General features: G+C 47.9%; 1 protein-coding gene across 1 annotated transcript in view; it reads left to right on the top strand.

Moving 5' to 3' along the window:
* LOC144164221 (replication protein A 70 kDa DNA-binding subunit-like) overlaps nucleotides 1-15,902 on the top strand; it is a 120,116-nt gene that overhangs the window by 53,396 nt on the left and 50,818 nt on the right. The window contains exon 4 of the mRNA XM_077694735.1: nucleotides 14,162-14,339. Coding sequence (XP_077550861.1) covers nucleotides 14,162-14,339 — 178 coding nt within the window. The remainder of the gene's footprint in view (nucleotides 1-14,161; nucleotides 14,340-15,902) is intronic.

A 15,902-nucleotide genomic window follows, 5' to 3' on the forward strand; every position in this document is an offset into this window, starting at 1 on the left:
CCATGCCGTTCCCTCTCAGAGTGAGAGCAGAAGCTTCTGAGCTAGCAGTGTCATTCTCATATATCCACAAGACACCGATCATTGATTTTATTGCACCATGGCAGGCCAGGGATGTTTCCTGTGACCTGTCTTTTGTGCAGTTCGACAAAAACCGGGCACCAAGGGCAGCTATTATGCAGCATTTCCTCTTCCTGCAGGATAAGTACCAGTGTGCAGAGTTTTACTCCGACGCATCAAAGACAGCTGATGCTGTGTCTTGTGCTGCCCATGGACTGAACTTTAACATGGCAAAAAGAATGAACTCACACAACAGCATTTTTACAGCTGAAGCACACGGCATTTTACTTATTTTAGACCACATTGTCCAACATCAAATTCCAAAGTCCATAGTTTTTACAGATTCTCTTAGTGTTGTACGTGCACTTTTGTCCAGAAAACGCTCAAAAAATTATGTAATCAATCTTGTTTGTAAGGCCCTTATGGCGGCATACGCATCAAGTCTTGAAATAACAATATGTTGGGTTCCTGGCCATTGTGGAATAGCCGGGAATGAAAGGGCAGATGAAATGGCCACTGCTGCTACACTCTTGAATTTAGTGGGCATTGCAACACTGCCGTACACAGATATGAAGCCACACATCAGACACCAACTTCACAACACATGGCAAACACACTGGAGTGAACAGACAGATAACAAGTTACACGTAATAAAACCACACTTGGGACCATACGCTACTGACTCACACAACAGACACATTGAAGTTACCTTAGCTAGGTTGCGGATAGGCCACACACATGTAACACACTCACACCTGCTCACTAGCTCTCCAAGACCTGTGTGTAGCAGGTGTGGGGAGGGCCTATCCGTAGTCCACATCCTAATAACATGCAAGGCACTCGACACAACAAGACACAGACACTTCAAGGAACTATACAGACAACACTTTCCGCTACACCCTTCCTTGTTTTTGGGTGACAATGCCATGGTCTCTGTGCAACGCGTTTTTAAATATTTGTCTGACGTTAAGTTTTTAAACCTCATTTCCTATCATGCGTAATCAAAACTGGCTCTATACACCAGCCATCACCATTGCCGTTGATTGATTTTACTGCTGTTATTTTGGCTTCAGTAGCCACTATTTTCTTTTACATACTTTTGTTTGGCGCTCTTTGCCCCAGGTGGCCTTGCGCCAAAAAACTCCAACCATCATCATCATCCTCTCCTTCGGGTGCGCTGCGCATATAACCGGTGTGCCGTTCTCCGGCGAAGCAACATCCACGCTTGGCTCAAACACCTAGAGTCCACGCCGCTTTACAAGTACGCCAACGTCGTCATCGACTGGGACCAGCTTACGCAGTCCCCTCAACGTTATGAGCGCTATAAAACGCGTTCCCTTCGCCGCTCCGCCTATGCGTCGCATCTACACCGGGGTTCCCGCGAGGGGAGGTGGGAGTTTTTTGTAATTGACTTAAACAAACAATGAACAATGCGATGGTCACTGATGCATTCTAGTACATGCACATCAGCTTGATCGGGGTGTGTAGTTAAAATAAGATCAAGAATGGCATCTGCACGTGTAGGGGAAGTCACCAGCTGAGTTAATTGGAAAAACGATAAAAAATCCAAGAAAGCAGAACGTTCGTGTTCTGGCCTTATGCCATCAGTTGATACGTTGGACCAGTTTAAAAAAGGAAAATTAAAGTCACCGGCTAAGATGATTGGAGAGTTCCTATACGTATCCTGAATTCCGACGACAACGTCGTGTAGTTCGTCGATAAAATCTGCAGGTGAGTCAGGTGGCCGGTAACATGCTCCAATAACTATTGTTGCGCTCGGTAGGTAAAGAGCAACCCATAATGTTTCAAGAACGCTGTCCACATGAATCAGCCGCACAGGAATATGTTTTTTCGTGGCTATCAAAACTCCTCCTCCCCGCCTACCATCACGATCCCTACGAAAAACAGAAAAAGATTTGGAAATGTCCATTTCGGCACTGTCGATCGGTGATGTGAGCCATGTTTCCGTCCCAACAATGACGTCTGCATTGCAGGTATGAATAAAAGCAGCGAGTTCATCCTGCTTGTTTATAATGCTGCGGAAGTTTGCTAATATCAGTGAAAGATTCGGGTCAGTCTCTTGAGGTTGTTCATTACACCCTTGTCACGAACGTCGATCTTGCTGTATGCACTCAACCACCTGCGCAGCAGCTTGGTCATAACGGTATCTACGGTTGTTGAGCAGAAGCTTGTCAAAAGATATCTTCATTTTTTCATTTGGTTGACGATTTGCTCGCGCATAGTCCCGAAGTTGCTTTCTGACAAATTGAATCCTGGGTGAAAAGTCTTCTTCAATCCATATTTTTTGATCCTTTAATTGTTTCAGTTTAAACGCGTTTCCAAGAACTTCACATTTTGTTTTGTAGTTGAGAAACTTCACGATAAGAGGACGGTCGTAACCTTCCTTTGGAGCGCCAACCCGGTGCGCGCGTTCAATATCAGTGATATCTAAGCCGAGATGCTCCTTGCAAAAGTTAGTAATCTTAGATTCAGAGGCGTCAGAGTTTTCCTTTTCTTCCTCAGGCAGCCCCTTGAAGATTAAGTTTTTACGTCGCATGCGATTGTTCATGTCATCTACCACATCGAGTAGGCCGGTTTGGCTGTCCTGCCAACGTGAAAGGGCCAAAATATCAGTTTTGATTTCACTAACTGAGCCTCCGACGGTTGTTATGGTGTCGCCATTTTTACTTAGTGCAACCAAACTTTCCTCAACCTTGGAAAGACGCTTTTTTAAATCTATGATTCCTGTAGATATGTCTCTTACTTTAGAGCTAATTTCTTTTTGGAAGGCATCACGTGACGTTGCCGCATCCTTCAGTGCACTAATAATCATGTCCAGTTTGTCAGGGCCGGGGTTGCGCGGGAGGAGCCCGAGGAGAGGGGAATGCGGCGTCAGAGGAGGTTGGCTTGCCAAAGCTGGGCCGCCTGACGTCATGCTCCCTCCTAACATTTTTCTTCCTCCATGCATTCATTGCACGGAAGCGAACATGGCAAAAACAAGGGGAGGCTGCGTAGTACAATGCGCCGGCTCATACCACTAACGAGGGGAGTTCCGCGTGGTGGCGCCACCCGTCCAGGTATAACAAATATGAAGTAGTAAGAGGAATGTGGAAAGGAGTAATGGTTCCGGGTCTCACGTTTGCGAATGCTGTACTCTGCTTAAAATCAGACGTTCTATCAGGCCATGAAGTAAACCAGAGAACGGTAGGACGTTTGGCCTTAGGCGCGCATGGAAAAACAACTAACGAAGCAGTTCAGGGAGATATGGGCTGGGCATCGTTTGAAGTTAGAGAAGCTCAGAGTAAAATATGCTTTCAGATGAGGTTGAGGGCAATGGATCAACGAAGGTGGGCAGCTAAGGTTTTTAGGTACCTATACTTGAAAAGCGTGGGCACGCAGTGGTTAAGAAAGACTAGAAGGCTAACGATGAAATACGGAAAGAACAGTGGGGAATCCAAAACAGCCAAGGTAACCAAAAAAGACGCAAGGCAGATTGAAACGAATAAATTGAGGGAAAAAATGGAAGCTAAAACGTCGTTAGAGATGCACAGGGCTGAGAAAATGAACATCAGAAAGGAAAATTTCTACGATAATTCCCAGGGCAGTGCTTTGCTTTTTGAGGCTAGAGCAGGTTGCCTGCGAACTAAGAGTTTTGTGGGGAAGTATTCACAAAATGATGGGGTATGTGTGGTCTGCGGAAAAGGAACAGAAACTATGCGGCACATAGTGTTAGAATGTGAGGGTATCCATCCAAATCTACATGAAGGGAATATTGGGCTTCCAGAAGCCCTAGGATTTAAGGGTATCAGAGAGGAAGTTAACTTCAAGGCTGTCGAGGGGACGAAAAGAAGATTAGAATGCTGGTGGACGAAAAGCAGAGAGGGGAATATTGCCTATGAAAGTTACTACCTGTAACAGGGAAAAGAAAGTATTTCGGGCCTAATAAGCTTTAGTGCCTGCTCTAAGCAGCGCTAGTATTAAACCAAGAGTCTAAAGCATGGTTATATTAGTCCTTTTTGGTAAGATGACATGTCATCACCCCGCTTCAAAGGGGAAACCAATAGCAATCATCATCATCATCATCACCTATACGAGTTCCAAAGTGGCGAAGCGCATTCGGGCATGGGGCGTATTAGCCACTTGTAAGCAATCAGCTTTGTTTCTCTAGGTGGTTCAGCCAGCGTGCGTCGAATGTAGTCAATGTTTTTCAGTGCCTTGTTTGTGATAGAATTGATATGCTTCGGCCAAGACAAACTAAGACAAACCAAAAGAGATCAGGCGCTTTAACCAAGCAGCGAAAAACAGTTACAACTTTCAACCGTTTCCACGCACTGCTATTTCCATATGCCGCGACGAAACTACTACTGCAGATTGTCGCGTCATCTTGCAGTTTTTTTCAGGCAGTGTGTCCGCTAAACATACTAATTGCGAAAGCACACCAGCCTCCCACCAGAGTGCTCTGCAGTAAAGGCGAGCTCCCGTGTTTACTGTCATAAAGCTTTAGAATGCACACACCTGGAGATATCAGGCAAATTGAGGTGCTGTAGTATTCTTCCACAGCAAGCAAAGCTTCAAATTTACTATGCTTTATTTTACTCACACATAAATTACTGCAACCTGGTTTGGGCTACCACAACTAAAAGAAATATGAATAGGATTGTCACTATACAAAAAAGAATTATACGACAAATATCAAATCTTAAACGCACCGACACGACAAAAGAGGCATTTCTAGGGAATAATGTACTTCGCGCCGATAAAATGTATGAGTTTCGGTTATTACAGATCTTTAATTGCTCCTCACCTCAAATAGTTAATTACCTGTCCTCTCTTGCATCATTACAACATTACTCATCGACTGTTAAAACACGCTGCACCGATATATGGGCTATACCACATTTTCGTACAAATTACAAGTTTCAGTCATTATCTCATAATGTTCCCATGACACTAAATAGACACCAACATACTTCTGGGTACAGTAGAAAACAACTTCGAACAAACATCCTTCAATCGTAACTGAACCTAGCTTGTTTTTACTTCTGTATTCCTGGCCTATTGTAACTGAACCTAACTGGTTTTTACTTCTGTATTTTCTGTCCTATTGTATGTTTACTGTGTGTTTGGAATCGATTATGCACTGTGTTCTGAATCATGTTTTTTCCTACATATTTCTAGCGTATTATTTTTGATCTTTATTTACAGTGTGCTTGAATCTCCTATTGATAATGTAAACTATTCATTCTGTTCGTGGCCTGTTTCTCTAATCTGTGTTTCCTTCATCTAATTTTGATTTTCTTTGATGAAATTTTTTTGTAGAGCTGATTTGTTAAATTGAAATCGTGTTTTATTTTTGTTTTTTTGTTACTTATGATTACATCTGTGTTACGTGGTCCGTCCTCCATGCCTTGTAACGGCTTCCTGCGCCTTTGTCAAGCTGCTCGAGCAGCTTTTAGCCAGGAAGTCGTCCAGATGCTTCTGGGAAATAAACTGAACTGAACTGAACTGAACTAATTTATCTGGATCGGCGTTCCAAATAAAAAAGTATATGGATCCTAACGCGAAAAACGTGGTGCAGGAAATCTTCCATGTAACTTATTTAAAATCGGAAAATTTTGATGAGAAGGCAGAAATAAATTTGGGGCAAATAACAGGCACAAACATAAACTTCACCGTGGGACATGCAAATGCACCCAAAGAGCGAGTCCAGTTCAGTCACAGCCATTTAGAACGCAACCAAATGAATGATTTCCCCCGTCGCACCAACATAAATTGTAGTTTTTATACTATGTAAAATTTTACCACTATAAATTGTGCTCACAGCCCCGTTTCTATCGGTACGATTTCATATGCTAGGCAGGCGTGAACAAGGAATAGTTCGCCACCCTTTGTGCTCCAGACGTTGGATTGGAGGGAAATGCCTCGCCTGTTAGTGACAGCCGCAGCGATGCAGCAGTGCAAAAGTCTTCAGTAGTCGCTGGGTTTCGCCTTAAAATCACTGAAAAGAGGCTTAAGTGCCCGTTGAATTTTTTCCGTTTACACAGGAGAAGGAGGAATAAACATTTATTCAGCTGTATTAGTTCCGTTGTGGGAGGCCTCCTTGGTACAGGAAGCCTTGGTCCTTGGCGGCCCGGCGGGCCCTGTCCACCAGTCGTTGCTGGTCTTGAGGGCGTGAGCTGGTCAGCTGGTCCTCCCACTGCTCCAGTGTTGGGTTTGGTTGGGGGGTTAATGATGGCGATTGTCGGCACTCCCAGACCATATGGTAGAGAGTGTTGGGTGTGGGGCAGTGTTGACAAGTCAGAGTGTATGTTGTTGGGTAGATGGCATGGAGTAATGTTCCGTAGGGGTAGGTGTTAGTTTGCAGCTGTCTGCGGGTAATGGCGTCCTCTCTGGTCAGGTTGGGGTGTGGTGGGGGTAAATGCGGCGCTGCAGTCGGTAATGGGCGAGGACATCCGTGTATCTTCTTGGAATGTCATCGCTGGAGGTCATCGATCTGTCTGCCGACGAGGGGAAGGCCCGGAAGGTATGCTCGCGGGCAGCGGCGTGTGCCGCTTCATTCCACTCGAGGGATGCGTGGCCCCTGTCCAGATTATGCGGTGTTCGGGTGGGCTTTGTAGATTGTTCAGGATGCGGATGGCTTGACCAGGAACACGACCTAGTTGGTAATTGCGGCAGGCGGTTTTGGAGTCTGTGATCACAGTGAGGTAGTCTGAGCCCGTGGTAGCAGCGAGGGCGATGGCAATTTCCTCTGCAGACTCTGTGTCAGGGACTGGGATTGTGGCCGACGTGAGTTCTGTGCCATGGTTGTTGACAACGCTGATGGCATGCGCAGACTTTCGAGGGTACCGGGCAGCATCTGTGTAGCGGACCGCTGGTTTGTTGTCTCCGTAGGATTTTCTGAGGGTGATGACCCTGGCCTTTCTTCGGTATGCATTGAATACGGGGTGCATATTTCTGGGGATTGGAGCAACGGTAATAAGTTGGCGTAGAACCAGGGGAATGCGCTGTTTACTATATAATGTCTCTTGTGCATCGTAGCCAAGCCGACGTAGCGTATGACGACCCGTTTCGTGAGTTTAAGTCTTTCGAGTTGGCTGATTTTGTGAGCTTCAGCGAGTTCCTCCCAGGTGTTGTGCAGACCAAGTTTCATTAGCTTGTCGGTAGAAGTCGTCGGAGGTAGACCAAGTGCAAGCTTGTAGGCCTTCCGGATAAGGACATTCAGTTTGTCGCGCTCGCTATTCTTGGGACTGAGGTATGGAGTGCCGTAAGTAATCCTACTGATGATTAGGGCTTGGGTCAAGCGTATTATGTCGTGCTCTTTGAGACCATGGCGTCTGTTGCTTACGCGGCGAATGAGATGGGTGACTTGAATTACTGTTTCTTGAACTTTTTGGATGGTTGCAAGGCCTGCTCCGTCTCTCTGTAATGTTAAGCCGAGAATCCGTAGGGTATTAACCAGGGGTTTGGGGTTACCATTGACTGAGAGTTCAAGGTCGGGTATGGGGGCGGGTGGGCGACCTCTGCTGCGTTTCTTGAGCAGTAAAAGTTCCGATTTGTCAGGGGCACAGGAAAGCCCGCGAGCCCTGAGGTATTCTTCCGTGATGTTTATTGCTGTTTGGAGTGCGTCTTGTTGTTCTTCTACTGAGCATGTACGCGTCCAGATAGTGATGTCGTCTGCGTACAGCGCATGGCTGATTCCTGGTATCTTGTTCAGGAGTGGCGGTAGCCCTCGCATTGCCAAGTTAGAAAGCAGTGGAGAAATGACAGGACCTTGGGGGTGCCTTTTGGTGGTGTTTTTAGAGTTGCCGTGCGGAGTTGTCCCTCGCCAATCGTGGCCGTGTGGTCGGTGAGAAAGTCGCGCACATAACGGTAGACTTTCTCTCCGCAGTGGGTAGATTGCAGGCCTTCGAGTATAGCTTGATGGGTGACATTGTCAAACGCGCTTTTGACGTCAAGTGCGAGAATGGCGCTCTTGTGTTGGCTGCTGAGGTTATCTAATAAGTCTTCTTTAATTTGAAGAAGGATGTCCTGTGTTGAAAGTCCGGGGCGAAAGCCAAACATGGTGTGCGGGAGGTACTCCTTGTCTTCCAAGTACGGTGATAGTCTGTCGTGCACCATGTGTTCGTAGAGTTTGCCCACGCAAGAGGTAAGAGAGATTGGGCGCAAGTTGCGGAAGTTAATGGGTTTGCCTGGCTTGGGAATCATGGTGATGTCTGCATGTTTCCACTGCGCCGGCAATTGTCCTCGCTCCCAGCTTTCATTGATGTATTGTAGGAGGCTGTCAATGGTTTTATAGTCAAGGTTTCGCAGTGTTTTATTGTTGATGCGATCGTGTCCTGGTGCTGTATTGGGGGTCAGTTTGCGGATAGCAGCGATAATTTCCGTCGTCGGTGAAAGGGGCATCTAGGTCCGGGTTAGGTCTTCCAGCGTAATCGGGTAGGCCCATGGTCGGGGAAGAAGCGCTAAGAGAGGCGCCAATATGATGGGTCGTGATGTCGCGGAGGAGTTCTTCATCGGTACCGGGATAGTTGTGGATGAGCAGCTGGAGGTGGTGTCCTGTAGTTGCTTTGCTTTCCGTGCGCCCGAATAGAGACCGGAGAATGAGCCAGGTGCGGCGATTACTTAAGGTACCTTGTAACTGATCGCAAAGCTGGTTCCAATTTTGTCGGCTGAGGGTGTTTGCTCTTCCTCGAGACGTATAACGCGCTGGTTGAGGTTCAAGCCCATCTTGTCAACTTTGTCGTTAAGAGCTTCTTTGAGACGAGTCATGCGGGTGTTGAGTGTTTCTCCTAACTTCATGATGGTATGGCTAGTGTTCTCCAGAGCTTTGTGGACATTTTCCAAGTGGGACGGGAGGTGTTGCTCTCCCTGTTTCTTGAATTGCGTCAGCTTCTGGTCGATCTTCTGCTCTATCATGAGATTTAGCTGCTCAAATGTCGGGAGTGCAGGGACCTGTGGGGCGTCAGGGGTGGGCGGGGGTGCGTCTTGTTGGAGAGGGCGCAGGGTCGCTGAGCTGCTTTGAGATGTTTCAATTTGGGTGATAAGTTGTTCTATTTGGCGTTCTAGGGCTTCGATTCTGCTTTGGGCGGCTTTCTCAATGAGTTCAAGCCTTTTAGTTAATTCCGTGTTTTGGCTACGTAGGGTGCTGATGGTCTGCTCGTAATGTTGGGTGTTGGTGTTTGATGATCTGTCTGGGAGTGGGGGAAAGGGGTTCGGAGCAGTGGGGGGGGGGGGGGTGCTTAAGGACTTGTGACCAGCTCACCTTGGTGTTGTCTTGCGGTAGCGTTTACCGAGTCTCCTGGGCGGGTGGGCACTGAACGCAGGTGTCTCCGGAGTATTCCGGATACCGGATGAAGCGCTCACGGATGTGTAGAGGTGGAGGGCTTGGTCGAAGGCGTTTCTTACAGTCCTTGCCGGCTGTTTCATGTGGTAAATCGCATAATTTGCATTTTGGTTGGCACAAATGATTTGGCTGGGGGTTTTCATCACCGCAAAGCTTGCAGACGTTTTTTTCCGTTTACACAGAAATTAATATAATTGTTTCATGCTGCAGCGCAAAGGTCCCAGCAGAGCTTCCGCTCTCAAAATATGCGCGCGACTTCATTGATTTCAGAAAGCGGTTCCTTCACTGCAGATTGGTCGCATCGCAACAAATTTCCCTGGGAAAGCACTGTGTTTTTTTCAACCTTGCCTTGGTTGAAAAGACGCAAGAAACATGTTTTTTTCTAATGCTTTTTTTTGCTTTTTCAACCGCTCACATCTCTGGCCAGTGGCGTTGTGAGCGACTGCAGCCGCAGTAGGGGACCGCCAGCGTGCCGAAGTCGCCAAATTGCCCTGCCGTTGTCAAACCAAGGTTCCCGTACAGAAACCGTACTCCTAAGTCGAACGCGCCCACCGCCGGCCCACCCTTCGGACGCGTACGCCGGGCCCACAAGTGCTCCCAGCACGATGCGATGGCCGTCCATTGCGCACATTCCGCTCGTGCGCCGTGGCACAAACTAGCCGCCCTCCGTGGGTTAACTTCGAGTACATGCATACCGCGGCGATTGGCGTTGTGAGTGACCCCCGCCTTTCCGGGAGGTGGCCGCCGGCGTGCTGAAGTGTTCTCCGCTGTTTCTGCAGATGTCACAGGCGTGGAACTGGATATAATTTTTGTGTACGGCCGCTCGTAAGCCTTCTTTGTTTGTTATAAGCTCCGCTCGGCCACAGCTGTTACAGAGTCTAACGGCTGAAAATAGTGGTCGTAGCTAACATTTGGTACGCCACAAAAAAATTGCTGGCTAGTACACAGCTAGTTTTTGTAAGTTTTTAGTTTTGTGCGCACTGCCGTGCAAAAGCAATCGGCACTTCAATTGTTCGTTCCACGCTACTTGTATTTCGTGGGAAAATGGAGTGTTTAGTTTTCAGACAAGCAGGTTGCACAGTGACGGTTGTCTGCACTTATTTTACACAAAGACTCCTAATTTGCGTGCACGTCTAATGCGTTATTGTGACAATTGCACTTCAAAAAACCGGAAGAATATTTTTTTCTTCAGCCCTTGCCACATCAGAACAGCCGGACATTACGTCAAGTGTTCCGCTGGCTCGTCGTACCCTATCTTTATAGTAATCCAGAGGTGAATGCAGAATGGCACTTCCGTTACTTGGAGCACTCGTAGCCATCCCATATAAATTCGCTTTATCCTGGAGAGCAGCGAGACGCGATGTAAGCGGGCACCTTGCTCTCAAAGAACGGACGAAAGAAATTACGCCGTTCCGCTCATCCAGGGGCACAGTGAGGCGAATGATTACTGATAAAACTCGATTAATAACGGCTGCGGGATCTAATCCAGGTGAAGGCTGTTGCAAAGATAGAAACATCACACAAAAACTTTTACGCACGGGAATTGCGGCCGACACAAACTGTTGCAAAGTTTTGCATAAAAAAACTTGGAGAAAAAAAAGTGGTTTTTAGAGACCATTTTCACTGCTGCCATCCCATGCCCACTGAAGGGCAGAGAATTGCAACGGCTGGGTATGTAGGTAATCGTAGGCGATGCCCATGTTCCTATGGCAGCTTGGGCCATGTCCCCTTGCGGAGACGCATCAGCTCGCAGATGACATGGCGCTGGGCGGACGGTTTTTGCCTCCAGCAAAGGAAATACGTCAGCAGTACCCGGCTCCGGCTATGCTTTGACGCCGGCATAAGGGCACATGTTCAAACTCCAGCCAACAGAACAAAAACGCGGAATGGGTTTTTAACGCCCATTCACTGCTGCCACCCCGTGCCCACTGAAGGGCGGGAAAAAAGGGCGGAAGGGCAGGTGTAGGAAAACGTCCAGCAGGGCAAGGGAGGAGGCCGTCGTCTAGGAAAAGCCAATATATTTACACTATGTACAGGGAACCGTTCTCAAAGCAGCCATCTCGTCGCCTCGCTTGGTCGTCTTCCCACATGGTGCCGAAAAACCGGGACTTGTAGCCGACGCCAAGCACATCGACGCACGGAGTCGCGAAAGCAGAGGAAATGACGCAGCGCCTGCGATCTTGGCGAGGGTTCCCAGCTGCGTGCGACCAAATGGAACGGCATCTTCGACGACGCCTCAGACTACGCGCGCAACTGGATGGCCTTCTAGCGGAAGCCGAAGGCCACATCAGAGGACATGGAGAGGCGACACCATTGGCAGTAAGTGTATTGCTTGAGCGAATCGGCGCATTTTACGCACAGATTGATACAATGGATTACGCGATTTTTGAGGAGGCACCAGACGACTTGCTTGAGAGTGAGACCTTAGACGCTGGACAGTACCGCGACAAGGTTGTCACCTTGACGGCAAGTCTACATTTCAAGATTCAGGAATTGCCGGTCTTCGACGCTACGCCCGGTGACCGTTCATTCACATATAAAGGGCAAGCGCACATCCCCACAAGCAGACGATCCACTACAGGACTTAGACGCATGGACAATAACTCGGGTGCCCTTTGGAGTTGGTTCGAGTCCTGTCATTTTAACGGCTACTATGAACCACCGGATTCAATCTGTGGTAAACTGGCACCCAACGACAGCCCGACTACCACAAGACTCCACGTGTATGAACGATCCCCTTATTGAAGCGGAGCCTACCAATGAATCGACCAGGGTGCACAAGAATGAGATCGCCCCCGAAGCTTCCATGAGCATTTGTAAACCAGCCAGCGGCGACCCTGTCGTAGTTTCAACCTTCGAACAAGAAATGACTTTGCTAGAAAAATCTGTCTGCTTTCGTCCTGGAACCCTGAAAGCGCTAGGCTTTATTCAGAACCAGCGTTTGGATGCCTTTTCGTTCAAGCCTAAGATCATCCTGCCCTCCAGAGGAGTGGCGTCACAGGATACAGGAAATCTTCGCGACCGGACGCCTACAAAGCTGACAGAGTCGAAAAAGACAACGCACAAAGAAAGCACGTACCAGGGGACGCCATGCCGAGAACAAAGTGAGGTGTCAAGGGAAAATTGACGCGCTGCAGACGCGGAACACAACAGAAGTCAAGACGCCAAGATATCCATGCAAGAAAACACAAAGAAAGGGCAGAAAAACCACGCCCTCACCGAAGGTCGGACACATGCAAGAAAACTATTCCGCTTACAACAACTTTGCCTGGTTTAGAAACCGTTTATGCTCAAACCTTCGCAAACCGACTCTGGCTTGCAAAACACCCTGCAGAAGTGGCAAGAAAGATGTTAGGCGCTATAAACACGGATGGCACAGAAAGCGTTCGGAGGGTTGTAAGATGACCTATTCTCGGAAATTCACCTGGAACAAAAAAAAATATGCAGACTTACTGAAGGATAGTATGCGATTCGGAAAAAAAGTAGTCCAGGACATCTGTAGACCTTGGCTTGAATCGAAGAATTGATCACCGGACGAGACGGCATTGTCAGATCCTGCTATCTACGTTTGCCCTGCGGCACTACCGTCAAGCGCCCCGTACAGCTACCCCACCCTTTGGAAGCCACCTAGCGTCATTTGTCGGCGGGGGATTGTTGTTGTTGTTCCTTCACTATATTGGCTCATACCCAATCAGGGGATCGGCCAAACATCAGTCGCTAATTCGAATGAGATTGCTTCACCACTTCTAACAGACGACGTGGATCATCATCATTTTCATCATGCTTTTCACGAGCTGTCGCATTCTCGCGTGGCTGCGCCGACTCGCGCCCTTTTTGCAGGTTCCATTAAAGCCTCATCGCATCACGACGTGTCGCTCCCCTTCCTGAGCATCGCGCCGCAGCTGGAGGACCCAGAGGTCTAACAGCAGCATTACCCGCTTTCCCCAACCCTGACATGACTTTCAGTCATTCTGAAACAATATAAAGAATCATCATCATAATCATAAATGTAGTGATCACGGTTAGCTTGCTGAGGGGATGAGAGGACAACATTTTGGAGGCACAAGTACATTCTGTTGGTTTTAATCCTTCCAGAAGAGTTGTTTTATTTACCATAGCCAATATCATACTTGTCGCATGCGAGTACAGGTGACTACTGACTATGAAAAAAAACAAAGTTCTGAGATAGTGTAGTTCGCATCCCTTGAAACTGTTAGGGGTGAAGGGGCAATAACAGTTCCTGTTTTCAGGGAGGTGTTTCATTCATATCAAACAAACTGCCTTTCGCGAAACCCATTTACGGGATGCTAGACTGGAGAATTTCTCATTACAACTAATTCAAAGCAGTCCTCGTTTGACGTTTTGCCATGGGAAAATATTGCAGTCATGGCGAGGGTTGTCACCGAGTGCTCCTTGCGAAGGGAAGTGTGCCGGACGTGGGGACCGCTACGCAGCTCCGTCTTCACAAAAGGCCCCGCAGCTCCACCACAAGAGGATACGAGGGGGGGATGCGGTAGAGAAAAATGTATTTAAAGTATTTACACTATTCACAGGAGGAAAGGCTGGGCTGCCGCTAACATTCAGAATGATCCACAAAAGAGCTCGTCGTCTTCTTTTACCAACACCCGTCACTGAACGTCCTGTTTTTTATTGTGCGGCAATCCTTCATAACTACATTGTACGTCGTCTACAAGTTTGCCCCGTGGCATTATCAATGTAGAATGCCCCAATGATATTATCCTTTCTTATACATTTTTGCAGGTATACGAAGTGTCCGGAGTACACGTTTTTGTGGACAAAGAGAGTATGCATTTCCCTGCAGTTAGCGAATTCAGTCTGAAGCTAAATGAAGAAATGACCATCAAGCCCCTGATGAATGTGCCAAGGCGGTACAATTTCGTGGGCATCGCCAGTCTTCCGAATGAAAGAGATCTGTTTGGTATGTATAAGTTCTTATACAAAGGTATAGTGTTGTTTATGGAACATTAGAACGTCTCAGCTACGTCTAAGCTGATGCAATGCGGCCTAATTATATTTCAGGACTTAAACACGCCATCAGAGGCATTTAAATCTTGCCATCTGCCTCACATTTTTTTGTAAGTCGCAAGATATTGTGTTGTCGAGGCCATGCTCCTACTTTACGGCCGTTTACGGTTGTCCCGACAATCTTGTTTCAGTTTGCTTTTACGGTGACGCGTAGCGGAGGTTAGGTGTTCCTTGGTAGTAGTAAAACCATTATTTTAGATGCGACTGCATCTCATTCACTCGTCTTGTCCCTCCATACGGCGTTGTTGTCCGTCCACACCCCTCCCCATTCTCCGCCGCTCACCCCCTCTCCTCTCCGATAGCGAACACTCTCTCGCGAGGGTCATTGGATTGGATTCGATTGGCTTTGCTTGGCTTGGATCTGATTGAATTTGGATTGGATTGGATTAAAGTGGATTGTGTTGCGTCATAGCCGTGCCACGTTGTGTCATAGCCGCGGCAGGGGGTTCACGGCACGTTTCACGCGATGGGAGAATCAACCAACGGAACCCCCTATGCATCGCATCTTCACAGGGGTTCCCGCGAGGGCAGGTGGGAGTAATTTTTTCCCTAAAGGGGTTCTCATTGAATCACTGAGTTATTCACTCCGTGATCTGGACAGCGGGCCTTCCGATGTGTTGGGAGCTAGGTGTGTTCAACCAACTGGGTGAGGACCTTTTGCAGGAAGGGAGCTAGCAGCCTCCCAGTCTGTGAAGGGTGATATTTTATGAAGGCTATGTTAGGATGAGCTTCTCTACGTGATGCCGGCATGTCTGGGCATGATTAAATAGTGTGGTGAAGCCAGGCTCATTCCACTGATCGGAAAGGCCAAGCGTTCATATATTCCCCACGATATATGATGCATATTACGTGTGGAGTGGGGAATGATACAGTTTGAAGCTGCCTGAGAAATACTGTATGCCTGTATGGTTGTGGTGATGGAAAACAGGTACCATGCTGGCGGAATGGTATCTGAAAGTGTGGAGATAGTTCATATGACCAAAAGATTTTGGGTTTTTTTCAGGGTCCCATGAGGCTCTCGGGGAACCGTATCTCGAGCAGCCTTATTTCTCTCTCAGTTCCCATTAGGCAAACGTGTGCCGGTGTCCAGATGATGCAGAAGTTCCGGCTATGAGGGGTGGGCCGTAGCAGCAGGGTTGCCAGGGTTCTAGATGATACTCTGCTAGTTTAAAAATTTAGCAAGGTCAACTTGGAATCGATATGATGGCTTGATGGGTAAACCGGCTGTGGGCCATAATTAGGCCTATTGCCATTACCTCTGCCTCTGTGTAGGACGTGCAGCTGCTTACAGATACTGTAGCGATGTGGCTACCCTTAGCGTCGACCACCGCTAGTGCGCTGTGTCCCATATGGGGTGGCATCGGTGTATACCACAGGGTGTTGTTTGGCAGGGCATTCGCTCTTGCTTCGCGGCGTTCTTTATTGTGGATGGGGTGCATTCTCCCAGGGGTAGGGG

Source organism: Haemaphysalis longicornis, unplaced genomic scaffold (genome assembly GCF_048455015.1).
Source record: "Haemaphysalis longicornis isolate Haplotype H1 unplaced genomic scaffold, Haemaphysalis longicornis Haplotype H1 scaffold_13, whole genome shotgun sequence".
Classification (NCBI taxonomy): domain Eukaryota; kingdom Metazoa; phylum Arthropoda; class Arachnida; order Ixodida; family Ixodidae; genus Haemaphysalis; species Haemaphysalis longicornis.